Below are 18309 nucleotides of genomic sequence, written 5' to 3' on the forward strand. Positions count from 1 at the left end.
TAATTTTGAATCACATTTTATTCTACACTCAATTAACAACAAACTGTCTAAAACAGAACCAAACGTGTCGGAAATGCTTGCAGGTAAATTCAAATTACGGTCGAACTCAAATCAGGAATCAAAATTTTTCGCCCATTGGCTTTATAGTAATGTTGTGAACCTTATTAAATATAACGAAAAATAGGCATAAATAATTTGTAAAATAGGAGGCTTATCATTTGTAAACGTGCACAGGTCCACATAAGCACATACGTATACACACCTGTACATTAGGTGGGGTGCTTATCGCCCATAATACAGCATCAGCTACATCTTCCGATTTAAGGCTCGGCACCATCTCTTTAACTACACGGCGAATGGGGGATGGCAAAATATCCGTATCGACTAAACCGGGACTAATTGTCTGTGAATGGAAAGAGCCAAAAGTTAATAAAGGATTTTCAATGACTTACACTTGCACAATCCCGCAGCATAACTTAATTAGTACTTTCACTATCCATTTACCGTTATTCGTACTCGTGTCTTGTGCCGCTGAAATTCCTGTCGGTATATTTCATTCATGGCCCGTAATGCGAACTTCGTTGCCGGATATACATTGAGCGATGGCAAATCTGGGCCCAAATTAGGTACTTGTAATCCGGCCACACTGTTGATGATGACCACATGACCCTCAACATTGCGCTCGCGCATCGAGTTGAAAGCCTCGCGTGTGCAAAAAATTGTACCCATCAAATTCGTATCAATCGTGGTGCGTATCTCGTCCGTATTTTTCAAGCCACTTAGCTCTGTGGTCGCTATAATACCGGCGTTATTCACCAATATATCAACGCCGGCACCCAGTCTCTGTAGGGTCCACTTAAATGCATCGCGCACACTCTCCTCACACGTTATATCACATTTGTAGGCATGTAAGTTGGAGCGAAATTGAGTTGGCAGTTCTTGTTGCAGTTGCGCGATGCGTTCCTGGCGACGAGCTAGACCCACAACAACACATCCGGCGCTGACTAACGCCTTAGCACAAGCAGCACCGATGCCACTGCTGGCCCCACTTACCATAGCGACTTTGCCCTGCCAGCGTTTCATGATGAATGTGGGTGCATTTACAATTTACACATCAGATGTCACAGAGAAGCCCAACAAGCGCTATTGTTAATCGATATTGCAAACAAAAAAAAAAAACAACAAAAAAATTATATCGACCCAAATCTCCACTCGCGAGTGCATAAATAAGTATGTAATTTTATTTATCCATTATGAGAGGCTTACAATACTTTGAATTCTTCATTCAGTTGCTAGCGAGCTGTCTTTCAAACTGCTCTCAGCCCTATGGAACGTTGGCAAGGCAAATTGGCCGTGGTCACTGGCGCTAGCGGTGGCATTGGTGCGGCCTGTGCGCGTGCATTGGTCACAGCAGGTCTTCGAGTGGTTGGTCTTGCACGACGTGAGGCTAAGCTGCAGGACCTAAAGAAAAGCTTACCTCCAGCCTTACAACCTCAATTTATTCCACGTCGCTGTGATGTCTCTAAAGAAGATGAAGTTATAGCGGCCATCGATTGGACTGAGCGAATGTTGGGTGGCGCGGATGTACTGCTCAACAATGCTGGCATCACACGTGAAACGGAACTGGTAGCGGGCAATAACACGGAGAAGATACGCCAGGTAATAGATACCAATGTCATGGCCGTTTTATGGTGCACACGTGAAGTGTTCCGAAGCATGCTAAAGCGTGGAAACGAGGGCCATATTTTGGTCATTAATAGCATAGCGGGACAGCAAGTGTTGAATTTTATCGATGTACTACCGAGCTTTAATATATACCCGGCGACTAAGTTTGCCATAACAGCAATGACGGAAACGTATAGGCAAGAATTCCAGTTGCACAGGAGTAAGGTTCGCGTGACGGTGAGTTCATAGTAATATGGCAGTGAATGTATTTAGTTATGCTTGCATTTTTGTACAAGCAATGCATTTTACTATCGCTAAATCGCATCAAAGTCACTAGTGAAGCTTCGTACCAAGCATAACGAGCTAAGCTCTCATCGCTTTGGATTTTTGAAAAATTGATAAAAAGGGAAGGTAGTCTGTGGCTAAGGAATTACTATACTTTGTTGCGATAAAGGGTGCAGACATCTACGTTATGTATAGAACACAATATCCGATAAATGGTCATATAGTGCCGTTGGTCATTTTAACGAAACTTTAAAACTAGTCAAGGATATAAATTCGAAGGCTTCAACTCATCTTGGCTTAGTGGCTCAACTTGAAGCTTAGTTGAAGAATGAAATTTTCAAGCTGTCATTTCGGCAGAGGACTTACGAAATTTCGTCTGCATATTTTTTAAAGTGCGGTTGCTCTTCGGCAAGCTATGGCGAACCTCCGATTATATTTCTGCCATGAAAAAGCTTCTCATAAAAAATATCTCCCGTTCGGAGTCGGCTTAAAACTGTAGGCCCCTTCATGTGTGGAACCACATTAAGACGCGCGCCACAAATAGAAGGAGATGCTCGGCCAAACACCCAAAAAACGGGTGTAAGCGCATATTATACTTATATATAAATACTGTCTGTGTCAGAAAAAAGGAACCGCGATTATTCATGAAGTATAAAAGATATATATTTAAAATTTTTGTACATGAAAGTATGTACAAAACTACGAGTCGCAATTACTCAATATCGTTGTCGAGTATAGTCTGGCATCTTCTTCATACTTTAAACCAGCTTTTCTGCGTAGCTCGGCGAGGACCAGATTTTACGACCTTAAGGTACGAGTTGCTTTAAATCATGGACTGGCTTTCCGGCAAGATACGTTTTCATACACATTTTCAATGGGGTTGGCATCTAGGGACTGGAAAGGCCAGTCCATTACTGTGACGCCATTTTCTAGTTTTGTTGTTTCTCAATGTGTTTTTTCTGAGAGCAGTGGTTTTGATGATGTGGGACATTCACTCGTCATTCGATGGTGTTGATACTCACATCTATTCCCTTTTAACGAGAATTGTGCGTGCTTTGCGTAGTCGCAAAGAAGGGTTCTACTTAAAATGTTGGGCGATCACTTTATCCCGCTTTTTTGTCGTCACTCGCTTCAAGCCGCGCTCGGAAAAGTCATCAACATTTTTGTACACCTTATACCGCTGATTTCACATCACAACAAACTTTTTGATTTTTGAATTACTTTTGCAGCTGCAGCGTAAGATAATTTCGGTTCTTTCGAATGCGTGCATAAAAATACCGCCTAAGTAGTAAAACAAAAATAAAACATTTTTTTAATGAAAATAAAGTAAATCTAAATCTCAATGGAGAAAATGATGATATTTAGTCAAATAAAAACAAAAAAAATTAAAGTTTGATTTCAAATTGTCGCTTGTTTTCAGCAAATTTTTCTAATGTTCTTTCCACCATGGGAGTTTGAGTCTCTATAGATATAGAAATTGCTGAGATGTGCTGCCCCGTTGAACCGCTCATGTCAGGTCGTACTTCTTAAATACCTTATTAAGGCTCTCGCTTGATTGAGGCGAAATAACTATTCTCCTTTTGATTTTTTGTCAAATTTCTTTTCGGAACAACATCAAGACGTAGACCACAAATAGGAAGAGGAGTACGGTCAAACACCCAACAAAGGGTGTAGTCGCCAATTACTATTATTACTCATAATATGGATGACCATCATTTTTTACAATTACATTAAAAATTCGATTAGAAACAGAGTCATAAAATGTTTAAGGTAGTTTAAAGAAATCGTAGACGAAGTTGTTTTAACTTCACCATAACCAAGTGCAAGTAGGTTTGTGTAAAATGCTTAAGGGGTTCCGGTGGTCTAGAGCTAAAAAATTTATGGTAATTTAGAATTTTTGTTTTTACAATAAAAAAAATGAAAAAGGATATTTAAACTTTTTAGGCTTTTTATTCAACTTCTTTTACCTACAAAAATGAAAAAAAAAAAATTATTTTTAATAATTTTTAAAATGGCGCTGAAGTTGACCCTCCTGAAAAATTGGATGTGTACGGTGTTGTCCTTTTTAGCTCTTCTTTATCTAAAACACAAAAACCAAGAAAAAATATTAATCAGTATGACTGTAGCCTTCGAATCGCAGATTTTAGATGGAGAGACCAGACGAAATGCAAAATCAGCAGGACGTTATGGCTCACCTACAACCTCAAGCAATGGTCGACATTGATAAACATCCCTCACAACACATACTGTCATAGTTGTAAAAAACCGGAGAAAAAGGAAACAATCTTCCATTTCCTCAGTAAATGCCGTTCCCTATGGAAGGACAGAGTGTTAACCTGGGCAAACCGCTATTCGAGAGTCTCGAGCAACTGTCTGCCTTAGACGTCAACAGCCTAATAAGGTTCCTAAACCACACAGACTGTAACTAAATAAATAAATAACTGTTAAACAAGTTGGTAACGAGGACGATTCGATTGAATATTTTTTTTTTTGACAACATCAGGTCGAAAAAAGTATTTTTGAGATAATTGAGTTTAAAGTTTTGATCATTTAAATGCGATCATTAATGTCGCCGCGTCAAGAATCTGACTATAGAATCGCAAATACTGGGAATAACCTTCCAAAAATTTTACACTATATTCTTAAAAGTATATACTTTCGAAATATCAAAAAAAAAAAAAAACGATTGCTTAAAAATTCTAGATCATCCGGACCCCTTTAGCAAAATCAATTTTAATATCCGAAGTTAGTCTATAGTAAATTGGTCAGACATTTTTTATTCTTACAAAAGTGTTTACATGAAGGGTTTTTGAAAAGACGCGCCTCTATGTTATTTTAAAATAAACATATCTTCAGGTAAATCCGCCAAACACTCGATTCATAAATGTCTAATTGTTGTGCAAGTCTAGATATCGATGTTGAAGGTTGTTCAGCAAAACTTTGCGCTACAGCAGCAATAATCTCAATAGAACGGCAGTTTTTAGTCTGCTAGTCCTTTTTCTATCCTCGACAGGAACCATTTTCTTTAAATTTTTTCACCAAACTTTGAATTGTTGACTTATTCGGACAATTATTTTCACCAACAAAACCCCAAATTTTATGATTTGTTGTTCTTAAAGATCGAGGGAGGTATAGTGGTTGTCAATTGACACACCTATGCCTGCTGTAAGCCCATTGTTCCCTCTCCTCACTCTCCTTTGTCCTCATTGAACCAACTTGTGTCTTTAATGTATCTGACAAGTCTTGTTTGTTTTTGGCTACTTCTGGCCAAGTTATTCAAGGAACTTTTTCCTAAAATATTGTGCCCTGTTAGAACCGCAAGAGGATTTCTCATGTCCTTCCTGTTCAGTTTCAACAGTTGGTTTGTGCGGCCCATGTTTATTCTGGCCACGTCATTCTACTTGTTGCACAGGTCAGGGACTGAGTCCATAGCCCGTTGGCAGCTTTGATGGTGTGTTTGTCTATTGCTGCTAAAGGTATGTTCGCTTTGTCTGGTTGGATAGGTAATGTGGTACCCAATCTCGCTAGTTCATCTGCTTTACAGTTGCCTGCTATGTCGCTGTGACTCGATACTATCATCAACGTTGTAATGCTTTCAGAGCCGATTGGCTAACTGAATACTATTTATTTCTCTTGTGGTGAGAACACTTTTCTTTAAGGCTAACAGGCTTTACTTAAAAGCCAGAATTTCAGCTTGAAATACGCTGCAGTGATCCAGTAGCCGGAATGAAATATTGACCCTCATTGCCTCAGAGTGAAGGCCTCCGCCTTCTTGTTCATTGAGCTTGGAACCATCAGTATGGATATTGAGTCCACTTCTATTGTTCATTACCCCATTGTCCCAATCTTCTCTCGTAGGGAAAGTTGTGGTAAAGGATGTATTTAAGTGCAGCTCTACTGAGTAACAAAAGTCTGTCGTTTGTTGTAAGATCATCTAGTATTCTTGTCTGACCCTTCCTTTTAGTGGCTAGGTAAGAAGATTCTCTTAACCTAAGTGCAGATTTCGCCGCCAGTTGTTTGCTGTAGCTCTCAATCGGTAATAAGTGCAGCATGACTTTCATCGCTGCCGTGGGCGTAGTCCTTACTGCTCCACTTATGCAGATACTAGCATCCCTTTGAATACTTTCTAAACATTTTACTATTGTTCTTTTCTCAAATGTTGGCCACAAAACTAAGACACCATATGTCATGATAGGCCACAGCTGTATATAGCCAGAGTATTATTTTCGGGGTTAAGCCCCATTTTGCTCCCACAATTCTTTTGCATGTATAAAGTGCTGTTTGCTTCCACGAAAGCTTCCTGTCTAATACTAGTCAAGGGTGGAGGGTTTAGAACATGATTAGTTCTGTTTTGTGGGGATTTATCCAAAGACCACTCAATACAGTCTACTGGCTTACATAGTTCAAAGCGTTTTGCATTATATTGCAGAGGGTATCTGGAAATTTTCCTCTTATTAGTATTGCAACATCATCTGCGAAGGCTACTACGTGTATCCTCCTCTCTTCTAGATTCTTTAACAATCGATTCATTGCCAGTATTCACAGCAGAGGAGAAAATACTCCGCCCTTTTCAAAATAAGTTTCAATAATTAGTCCAGTCAAAAGAAGATTTAACTTAGTAATTTTAGGAGTATGCGAGTTTATGGTTTTATTATGTAAAACCCATCACTGTGAACTTAAATTTGAGTTTTCGGGGTCGGGGGTTGTGTCCCGCGGCCACCATCTTGGAAATAAGGGTGCAACTGGTTTTTGCGATTATCTCGTGAATTTCGAAAGTTACGAAAATTTTGTAAAATACTTTTTTGTAGATAATAATGTTATCTACAACTTTCATTCAAAACTTTTTATTGTAAAATTAATAATAAAAAAGTTATAAACAAAATTACGCGAAAAATTAAGGGATGAATTGTTTTAAAGCGTAATAACTTTTTTTTTATTGATTTTATGGAAAATATACATCAGAGCTTTTTTATAGAGAATTCTTTTGTGAAAATTTTTGTCTATAAGTTTTTTCCGCTATCTTTATTTAGTCGTATGATTTTGAGCTGCTAAGCGGAGCAACCAATACATTAGCGAAGCGCGTACATGATTACACAGGCCGACAAAATTTAACCAACATTCGGACCCAGAAACCAGACTATATACTTCCGAAGGTTTATGATGCGCTGAATCCAAATCTGGCCTCGGAATTGCTCTATCAGCTCTGGTTTTCGAGATATCCTAACCTAAAAGTGCAAAAAACACCATTTTTGCCCATATTTGAGGTTATGTAGCCTTGCAGGTGTTTTCTTTCACCAAAATTAAAGGATGACATCTTTAAATACAAGCCTTCTTTTTTCAAATGGCGTTTTGTTTGCTCAAATATCATTTTTTTTCGCAGAGATATCGCATTTTGAAATTTTCATGTTTCGAAATTTTCCTACACCTGAAAATCGATTGAGATAACATAGACATGATATAGTCTATGTTGGCTATTTTTTTTGTCTCTTTTGACTGGACTAAATTTTAATGCGTCATTCTATCGTGTAAAATTGTGCATCTCTTTACTTGACAAATAGAAGATTAGCTGCAAAATTGACAATCAAAGGTTTTTCTTAATAGAGATTGGTGGGGTGGAATATTGTTTTTAGAAATTTGCTGCTAGTAATAGACATTTGGAGGAAATCCATAAACGACATCTACTGAGGTGTCAAATATAATAAGCAAAAATAGGCCAAAGTGTATATGGACACTTATGGTTTTTTTTGGAATATGATGGCATAATTAATAATAATATATGTAACAAAAAATTTATTAGAATTATGTGTACAAACCTTTTTTCTTTTCAATCATATTATTTAGTTTTTACTTTTACGTTTCTCCTTACATTTGTAGTAATAATAATCGACAACACATAAAACACAGGGTTGTACAGCAAAAATTATATTTATAATCTGAGATTGTTTCATAATTTCGGATTTCCGGGAAGAAATTTTGCATGGCTAATCTCGCTTTTAAATTACAGATTGGGAGTTAAGCTCGAAAAAGAGCAAAATATTTAAGTGATTTTATTGAAAATTTTCTCAATTAGATAGAATAGATACTGAAATGTAAAATAAATAAATAAATGTAAATAGGAATAACAAACAAAAAATATTTTTATATGTTTACATGTAGTAACTATTTAGTACTCATAGATGAGTAATTTTACTTTGCAATGTAAAAACATTAACTACAAGGTGAAGTCCGAAATAAACAAGACTGAGTTAAAATAGAAACGACAGGAGCTTTGTCTGATAACTTTGAGTTTACTTATATTATTAAAAAAAAATAGTGCGTGAACTAAAAGCTATTAGAAGGAGTCTTTCAGGTCATTGACCAGAATTTACAAACAATCTCGATGGAGTTTTCGGTGATTACTGATCATTGTCATTTATGTCCTCGCAACCATCTCTGAAACGTGTAAACCACTCATGAACTCTGGCACGAGATAGACAATCATTGTCATAAACTTTTTTTTTAAAACCAAATTTGATATTAGCTCTTTGTTCGAAACTCATTTTTGTACCGATGACGTAAACATACTGACACTTTAGACGCAATAACTTCGCCTCCACTGAACCGAATGTCACCAAGATTTCACTGGAAGTCAGCTAGGGATGCAACTAACTCATTAAAAACATGGCGCCATCAAAAACATTTTTATGACGCTGGTTTTGTTTATTTTGGATTTCATCTTGTATAAGCATTTTCACCTTGCTAGCGGCACCGTCTATCGGTATAAAGCTGATTTCCAGCGCGGAACAATGAACCACTAGATGTATGATATATCAAAGCATTTCAAAAAATATTACGAAAACTAAAAATTTGTAAAATTTAGGAATAAAAAATGTAAAGAAATGTTCGACAAAAGTTCGGCTGTTTCTTGCCCGAAGCCGAACTCAAACGGAATTGAATTTTTGTACAGTGAGTCTCAGTACACTGAGTTTAACATTCATGCCATTATTAAAAATTGGGTATTTTAGGGGCAACACTTTCACCGTATGTGCTACTTTGCTAGAATAAAATCCTCAGAGAATGGTAGTCTAAATTGCACTCATATCTCGTTCCCAACTGCTTGATATACTTCAATTATTTTCTAATTTTACCTTGCCTTACTACAAAAGGGTATTTGCCCAGGTGCCGTGAACACAAACATATTTCCTGACGAGATACAATTCTATGTGAAACATATGGCGCGTTTGGAGCCGGAAAATATAGCCGATGCGGTTTTGTATGCACTGCGTACTCCCCCTCATGTACAGGTGGGTAACGAAATAGTAAGAACATAATTAAATACTATAAAATTGATTAATATTCTATTATTTAGATACATGAGATCACTTTGAAACCAATGGGCGAAATATTTTGAATTAGTGTTACATATACTTGTACATTGGTACATTTACTTATTCAGAATACAGGTAATAATGAAATATATAAATACCAACAAATGTTACCCCAAGTTTCGTTAATAAAGAAGGAATTGTGAAATGACTAGCTGAATATGAGGTGTTCACGAAATTTCTTTTCTCATTTAAAGTACCCATACACGGCATAGACCGCGTGCTAGTGAATTGGATTCGTTCGATGCCGGTCCAAAGACTCGTCTCAGTGCGAGCAGAGGAAGATCTGCTGGTGTCATCCGGGGTTGCCCCCAAAGTGGTGTGCTGTCTCCATTGCTCTGGTGCATGGTGATCGATCCTCTTCTCACCACAATAAATGATACTGGAGTCTACACACAGGAATATGCGGGCGACGTTGCCTGTTTGTTAACGGGCCCTTCGCTTATGAACATCTGTAGAAAAGTGCAGAAAACTTTGGATATAATTGACAATTGGTGCTGTGCGAATGGGCTTTCAGCCAACCCCACCAAAACTGGTACTGTCTTCTTTACCAGAAGGAGGTAGCTTGATGGACTCGTTCTGCCTAAGCTAAAAGGAGTAACAATCCAGCTAATAAATATCTTGGAGTAATCCTTGACGGTAAACTCCTCTGGAAATCACACGTTGAATCACAGACATCCAAAGCACTGACAGCCTAATGGCAGTGCAAGGGTGTTTTTGGAAAAACGTGGGGTCTTTCTCCTAGCAAGGTCCTATGGATCTACGTGGCTATGATAAGATCTCCCTCTCGAGTCAGGAGGATATTATCGAGACTACAACGCACTGTGGCCATCTGTTGTGTCGGAGTTTTTCCGCCTACTTCAGGCCCGGCATTAGATGCTCTGATTAGTGTACCACCACTTGATGTTTTCATCCAAGGAGAGGCTTGAAGACCATCTGCAGGCTGAGATACAATGGGAATTGGTACGGCTTCTGTCCGGCATTGGACATCAAAGTATGCATGTCACTTTTTAAACTATTAAAATTAAAATTTTTTTCTCACATTTGTATGTAAAAGAAGTTAAATAAAAAGCATAAAAAATTTAAATGTCGGTTTTTATTTTTTTTATTGTAAAAAAAATTCCTTAAAATGCTCTAAATTTTCGAGCTCTACATCACCTTGGACTCTTAATGGAGTGCGATTTAGATCTATTGTACAGGCACTGTGCCCCACGAGAAGATCATGACAGCTGTAAGTAAGTATGAGAAAAAAATATAACGCCATCTCAGAAAATTGCGTTGCAGAATTAAGTTGTCATACGATTGTACTTATGGGGCTAGGGGTAGTCAGAGGCCCGAAAAAGTGATGATTTTCAATAATTTTTGTTTGTAAATCAATTGCTTTATTTTACAAAAATAAAAACAAAGCATTAATACAACATGTTTCGACTTGACTTTGGCGAAACTCCAAAAAAAAAATTATAATTGTAAAAGTTATCGTTGTTTGTGTGGAGCCCGTTTCTCCAGAAGTCCCGCGGTGATCATCACAAGTCTTTGTAGATTCATCTAAAATAAATCGGACAAGAGAAATTAGTTTTATTAATAGATAATCTTTTTTCAAAATTAACAATATGGCGGCCTCAGGAAATATTTTTCAGATTTTTGAGAAAAAACCGACAATTAATTGTTTCAAAAAAATCGAAATTTTTGGAAAAAAATCCCGCGACAAGCAGAAGTGCTTATGCTTTTCAAAAGTAGTATAAATTTTATTAAAATCTACCAAGCGGGTTTAAGTTATAGTGATCATAAGTTTAAAAACATAGTTTTGAGAAAAACGCATTTAAACTTTTGCAATCGATTTATGTAGAGTTATACGAATTATTTAATACTTACACTGAGTCATCTATTCGTGAGCCATATAATAGTTCCTCAGCCATCATAGCAGCTTCCAAAATCTCGATTTGCTGTTGCCTACGTAGCATTCTTCCTTTTCGAGAGTTACCTTTAGTGCGCTTATCTGCCACTTTCATACGTGCAGCATCCAGCTGCTGCTAGCTACTTGCTCTCGAAAACTCCGGAGCGCCCGAGCACCCTTTGTTTATTGTTGAATAACTCGGAAAGTATTTGTCGGATTCACTTCAAATTTTCACAAAATATTTTTAAGATATTATACTTTAAGACAATGCAAAAAGGATTCAATTTTTCGAAAATTCTGACTACCCCTAACCCTTAAATAAGTACATATGGTATGTATGCACTTAATATCAACAGTGAGCATAGTTACAGGACTAGCAAGTCTGCGTTTAGTAGAATTCCCTAGCCTCAAAAATTCATTCTGGGTGAAATTTGATCAATGTTGACAGATGCAATGCTTTAAATCTTGTAATCTTTGATACTTATGCTGAGTAATATACAGGTATCCCTCGTATAACGCGATAGTTACGTACCAGAAGAATTGCGCGTTATGTAATTCCGCGTTATCTAAAACATAGTTTTCATATAAATTTGGGGGTTATGTTCCAATAGGTTTTTTTTTTTAAATAATATAAAATACATACAAAATAACAGATGCACATATATTTCAACTCAATACTAAAGTTCAGACTTTCTTATACAATTAAAAACACAAGATATGAATAATAATACATATGTACATACATATTTCAAAATTCAAAAAACAAAATTTAAATAATTATGTGCACATTAAAAAATTTAAAAACAAACTACAACAAATTAAAGGTTTATTAAAAACTTTATTGTTATTCTTCAAACTTCATATGGTAATTAATCTGTTTCACTGTCTTCAAAGATCTTTGCAGGTGGGCGTTTTGGGGGAGCAATAGCTTCATCAGAATATATTTCTTCAACATAGTTTTCGCTATTGGATAAGAAACTAGTTGTGGGACCTTGTGGTTCTTCTACTGGTTTTATAATTGCAAAATCTGTTATCAGTTTTTGGTGGGTGGTTTTTTTAAGCTCCTTTTCAATTTCGTAATAAGGTGCTAGATTAATATCTATTCTATCTATCTAAGGCAAAAAGGGCAATTCCCGGCTTACATTAAAAATACATTACATATTATAAACATGTGGTACGCAAATTAGTGTTACCAGATTTTATAATTATTTATTTTCCCCTTCGCGTTATATATATAAGCCTAAATTTCGCGTTGTACTGAAACCTAATTTTTCCAAATCGCGTTATATCGAAACCGCGTTGTATAAGACCGCGTTATACAAGGGATACCTGTACATTTTAAAAGTTGCCCATGCGCAGCCACTAAAAAACATGAATACCACTATTTCTCAAAATATCCTCGTCTTATTTTGGCTGTGTGGATCGGCGTATTGTTTTTCTGTAGCTTAAAAATAGGTCCCATCAACCGTCTTCCCTTCGGAATGGCGCTTTGCCACCTCCTATGCATACATACGTATCGTATAGGCAATCACGAATGTACGAGTATTATGATATAATTGATTTCGAATGATTAGTTAGTTTTGTTGTCGCACTGCGAAGTATAAATCGATTAACTACTTAATTTAATTTTCCAGTATTGCAATTGATATTAGTCATTGTTGACGCCGTATTTTTGGTTTAGTTAAGATGTTAGTTGAATTATGGAAGTGAAATCAATTACATAAATAAATGGATCTTACATAAACTTCTTTTTTACTTATACTCGTACACGCGGCCTATTTAAAGGGCGTTAAATGAAAATCAGTTGGGGACACTAAAATCAAAAGTAACTGTATAAATATTAGTAAAATTCAACACGTAATTCATATTCGTTGCATTCGCTTCAAAATTAGTTGTTTTTTTCTGATTTTGGTTTTGTTGTGAAAAGATGGAAGTCAAATATATGTAACTTTTTACTGTTTCTGCTGCTTAAGTGGATGACATTCGCAATTCCAACTATTTGAGCTTCCTCTACGGTTTTAAAATTATGCTTGGCATTTTCAACAAGATGGGAGCATTATTGGTCAAGATTTGGAAAATTCAGACTGAATGAGAATATTCTCGACAATGGAGAACAATACTTTGTAATGCTCCAACAGCTGCTGGTTTTGTCGTCATTGGCTTGCCATTTGACAAATTTCCACAGAAAATAGTAAAGTGGCATCATCATAGTCAATTAATTTAAGATACTCTTCCGTCGCAACTCTACCAAACAAAATAATAAACGCGGCTAGTTATTATATAATCTCTCTTTTGTCACCCCCGCAATTTAGATTACTGGCTAAAAAATGAGACTGTAAATAAAATATTTTATACATTTAATATGAGACAAAAAATGAAATATTTTATTTAATATTTACACGTGCTATCAATGCTTTGAAATTTACCATTAAATTCCAATGGGTAAAATTTATTTTTCCGTAAATTTAGTATAAAATATTTACAGATCGATATTATTAATCTCCCCTTTAAATTACTTGCGCAAATTTTCAAAATGGCACGCAATATTTTATTTAAAAAAAGTGTATTTAAACTATTTTTGATAGAGATCCAGATAACCCCCAAAAATTAAAAAAAATGCTAAAAATTAAAAAACAAAGTTTTTTTATGTTTGGCCTTAGAAATGAATGTATTATTATATATTTTTTTTTAATATTATAGAAAATTTATTCTATTTTTTTATCATACCTAGAAATTTTTAATTTTTTTCAGGATTCTAATAATCCCCAACTAATTTAAATATATATATATGTATATAATTGGCGCGTACACCCTTTTTGGGGAGTTTGGCCGAGATCCTCCTTCTATTTGTGGCGCGCGTCTTGATGTTGCTCCACAAATGGAGGGACTTACAATTTCCAGCCGACTCCGAACGGCAGATATTTTTTATGAGAAGCATCGAGATTCGAACCTACGTTCTCTCTGAATACTGACTGGTTGTCACGCACCAACCCCTTCGTCTACGGTGGCCGCCATAATAACTAATAGGGTACCATTTTTTGAACATTTTTTAATTTACCGTTAAAAGAGGAGATTAATAATATCAGTATGTAAACGTTTTATAGTAAATTTATGGAGGAAATGTATTTTACCCATGGGAATTTAATCGTTGGCGGCACGGTAAATTTTAAACAAAAAAAGAAATAAATAAAAAATAAAAATTTAAGAAAGCATCCAAACATCCAAAAACTTTTTTAAGTGACTTTTTTACCCAGTTGAAGAGTTTTTTTTTTTTTGAAAAACCACTTTTTTTTTTCTATAGGACTATGAATAAGTTCGAGCGGTTTTTTTTCGAAATTTGAAACTTTATTGACGTAAAATGGTTACAAATTTAATATTCAAAATATTGTCCATCGCTTACTACTACTTTTTCCCATCTTTCTGGCAATTCACGGATTCCCTTTGTGAAAAATTCGGTCGGTTTTGCCGCAATCCACGAATCGATCCATTTTTTGACTTCATCGTAATTACGGAAGTGCTGGTCAGCCAGGCCATGTTGCATCGATCGGAAGAGATAGTAATCGGATGGCGCAAGGTCTGGACTATACAGCGGGTGGGGTAGGACATCCCATTTGAGCGTTTCTAAGTATGTTTTGACCACTTGTGCAACATGTGGCCGAGCATTGTCATGTTGCAAAATAACTTTGTCGTGTCTATCGGCGTATTGCGGCCGTTTTTCTCGCAGTGCTCGGCTCAAACGCATCAATTGTCGTCGGTAGACATCCCCCGTAATCGTTTCATTCGGTTTCAGTAGCTCATAATACACAACACCCAGCTGGTCCCACCAGATACACAGCATAACCTTCAGGCCATGAATATTCTGCGCCGACGTCGATGTTGAAGCATGGCCAGGGTATCCATACGTTGCCCGACGTTTTGGATTGTCGTAATGGACCCACTTTTCATCGCCAGTCACAATTCGATGCAAAAAACCCTTTCTTTTGTGCCGTTGAAGCAGTTGTTCGCATGCCATAAAACGGCGTTCAACGTCTCTTGGCTTCAATTCATACGGCACCCAATGGCCTACCTTTCGGATCATTCCCATGGCTTTTAAACGTTTGGAAATGGTTGATTGATCAACTCCCAAAGTTTTTGCAACCTCTTCTTGCGTTTGAGCCGGATCTTGATCGAGCAATTCCTCCAATTCGGTATCCATGAACTTTGGCGGCGCACCCTCGCGTTCTTCGTCTTCCAAGCCAAAATCACCACTTTTAAAGCGTGCAAACCACTTCTGGCACGTTCGCTCAGATAGAGCATGCTCACCATAAACTTCCACCAAGATACGATGACTTTCGGCTGCTTTTTTCTTCATATTAAAATAATGAAGAAGAATTCCCCGCAAAAACACATTATTTGGCACGAAATTCGACATTTTCAAGTGTGGTAAAAATATTGTTGTTTACGCTTCAAATAAAAAACTTATACTGACGTTTGTGCCTTACGACAGTAGCTCTCCAATGAATGTTTGGAAATGTGGATCGATGGAATAATAATCAAGTTACGCCATCTGTTGTAAAACCGCACGAACTTATAAATAGACCTATACCTTCCCCAAAAAATCGAATTTTACGTGTTTCTTAGTTCACATCGAAGATAATTACATCAAAATTAATAACCTTTTTTTTTTTTGTTTTCAGACGAAAATTGCAAGTTGTATCTTGTACAGAAGTTGGATACAGGCGCTCTGGGAGTCTCTTGATAACTCGGCTTACAATATATTGTTGGAGATTGTACAAATTTTTTGTTTTAGTTCAAATATATATTAAACTATCCCCAAAACTTCATTTGGCTAATTGTTTTTTTTCTCATCCTACAACGCTTCGCGAAAACTACTGAATTTAGGACATCTAATTGGCCCGCCGGCCTTAAGGGGTTGGACGTAGTGAGAGTTTTCAAAAAATTGGAGTTTTCTTTGAATTTTTTTAAAGTATAATATCTTAAAAATATTGTGTGAAACTTTTAAGTGAATCCGACAAATACTTTTCGAGTTATTCAACAATTAACAAAGTGCGCTCGGGCGCTCCGGAGCGTTCGAGAGCAAGTAGCTAGCAGCAGCTGCCAGCAACCGACGTATGAAAGTGGCAGATAAGTGCGCTAACGATAATACTCGAGTAGGTAGAATGCTACGCAGGCAACAGCAAATCGATATTTTGGAAGCTGCTATGACGGCTGAAGAATTATTATATGGCCCAGGAATAGATGGCAAAGTGTAAGTCATGTAAGGATTTAAAAGTCGAACAGACTTAATTTTTGAACGGCTACACCCAAAAGTATACCTTAATCCAACATCGAGGTTGCAAACTTTTTTGTCGATATGAATTTTCAAAAAAAATTACGCTCTTATCCCTAAAGTAACTTAATCTTATAATCATTATTAATGCATCAATAATTCATAAATTAATGATTTTAAAAAATTAAAAGTTCATTTAATTTTAATATCACCCCAACAAAATAATTAATATTAAAAAAATAAAATAAATCAAAAAAATTTAAAAATAAATCGATAGCAAAAGTTTAAATGCGTTTTTCTCAAAACTATGGTTTTTGAACTTGTGATCATTGTAACTTAAAAACCGCTTGGTAGATTTCATTTATACTGCTTTTGCAAAACCAAAAAAACCTCGAGCCTCAACGAAGGATCTTTTTACAAAAATTTCAATCCAATTTTATCCAATTAATTGCTGGATTTTTTCTAAAAAATCTGAAAAATATTTCCTGAGGTCGCCATATTGTTAATTTTATGAATGAATTTTATATGAATCTCCAAGGACTTGTGATGATCACTGCAAGGGAGTTCTGGAGAAACGGGCCACACACAAACAGCATTAACTTTTACAATTATTATTTTTTTTTTTGGAATTTCGCCAAAGTCAAGTCGAAACATGTTGTGTTAATGCTATGTTTTTATTTTTGTAAAAAAAGCAATTGACTAGCAAAAACAAATAATTGAAAATCGTCATATTATCGGGCCTCTGACTACCCCTAACCCCTTAAAATAAAATATGTAAAAATTTAGATTCTTTCAGGTTCAACTATTTTTATTCAAATAAACAATTGTTGAATTTTCAAATTATTTCATTATACATATGTAATACGTTTTCATTAATGAGAAGAATGACATCATTTAAATGTCGACCATGAGCACATCTACACGTAAAATCTGCCAAAAACTCGATCCACGAATGCCAAATTGTCGAGGACATCGAGATACCACTGTTGTTAGGTGTAGGTTGTTCAGCAACAATTTGCGCTACAGCAGCATAATTCTCAACAGAACGTCCAGTTTTTGGTCTGCTAGTCGTTTTTCTATCCACCACAGAAACCAGTTCCTTAAAATTTTTTCACTAGCCTTTGAATTGTTGACTCAGTCGGACGACAAAATCTCAAATTTTATGATTTGTTGTTCTTGAAGATCGATCGTTGATCTATCGTGTACAATTGTACATCTGTCTACTTGACAAATGTCAAAGATGACAAAAAAGGTACCGTCTAGGAATTATTGACTATTTCAATCTAGGCGTCACTTCTGAAAGACACTTTATTTCAATACACAAGACACTTTATTTCATTCAATAGTGTGCCACTACTGTATACACAAAAATTTGCACCTCAAGTTCTATTACTTTTGAATTCAACAATCGCTCAAACAAGTTGCACCCGAATGCATGCGCTAACAACACGCAACAGATAACGAACTAACTAATGCATTCACAACAAATATTGTTACTCACAACATTACAGTTGCTGTTGGCAACAAAAAGTTGTATGAGTAGTCGAAGACAGCAACATCAATTGTCTCGGCAGTTCAGTAAAACTGATCGCGCCTACAAAATTTTGCCAGGCAATTGAGACGAGGTTCGACAGCATGATCGTTGTAGCCGCTTACAGCCAAGTTACCACGCGCTACACTGAAACTGGAAATGCTTAAATGCTAAATGTTAAAAAAGTAAGAGGTGAAGTCAGCTGCGCTGTCGCTGATGTCTGCTTTTATTCATTGCTTGGAGATTTTCTTGGTTTGGTTATTTCTTGAATTGTGCACTTTCAGTTCGTTTGGAACTTTGT

General features: G+C 36.3%; 2 protein-coding genes across 2 annotated transcripts; one reads left to right on the forward strand and one right to left on the reverse strand.

Annotated features, from left to right (window-relative positions):
- On the reverse strand, window positions 1–1099 carry LOC128857338 (farnesol dehydrogenase). The gene is made up of 3 exons (XM_054093051.1): window positions 505–1099; window positions 263–403; window positions 1–160 (listed from the first exon to the last, which is right to left on the reverse strand). The coding sequence occupies exons 1-3, from the start codon at window positions 1081–1083 to the stop codon at window positions 119–121; spliced, it is 762 nt and encodes a 253-aa protein (XP_053949026.1). The 5' UTR covers window positions 1084–1099; the 3' UTR covers window positions 1–118.
- A 175-nt stretch (window positions 1100–1274) lies between these two features.
- On the forward strand, window positions 1275–9474 carry LOC128857339 (farnesol dehydrogenase). Its single transcript, XM_054093052.1, has 3 exons — window positions 1275–1902; window positions 9096–9233; window positions 9299–9474. Exons 1-3 carry the CDS (start codon window positions 1327–1329, stop codon window positions 9338–9340), a joined length of 756 nt encoding a protein of 251 aa, XP_053949027.1. The 5' UTR covers window positions 1275–1326; the 3' UTR covers window positions 9341–9474.
- The last annotated feature ends 8835 nt before the right edge of the window (window positions 9475–18309 follow it).

This window comes from Anastrepha ludens, chromosome 3 (genome assembly GCF_028408465.1).
Source record: "Anastrepha ludens isolate Willacy chromosome 3, idAnaLude1.1, whole genome shotgun sequence".
NCBI lineage: Eukaryota > Metazoa > Arthropoda > Insecta > Diptera > Tephritidae > Anastrepha > Anastrepha ludens.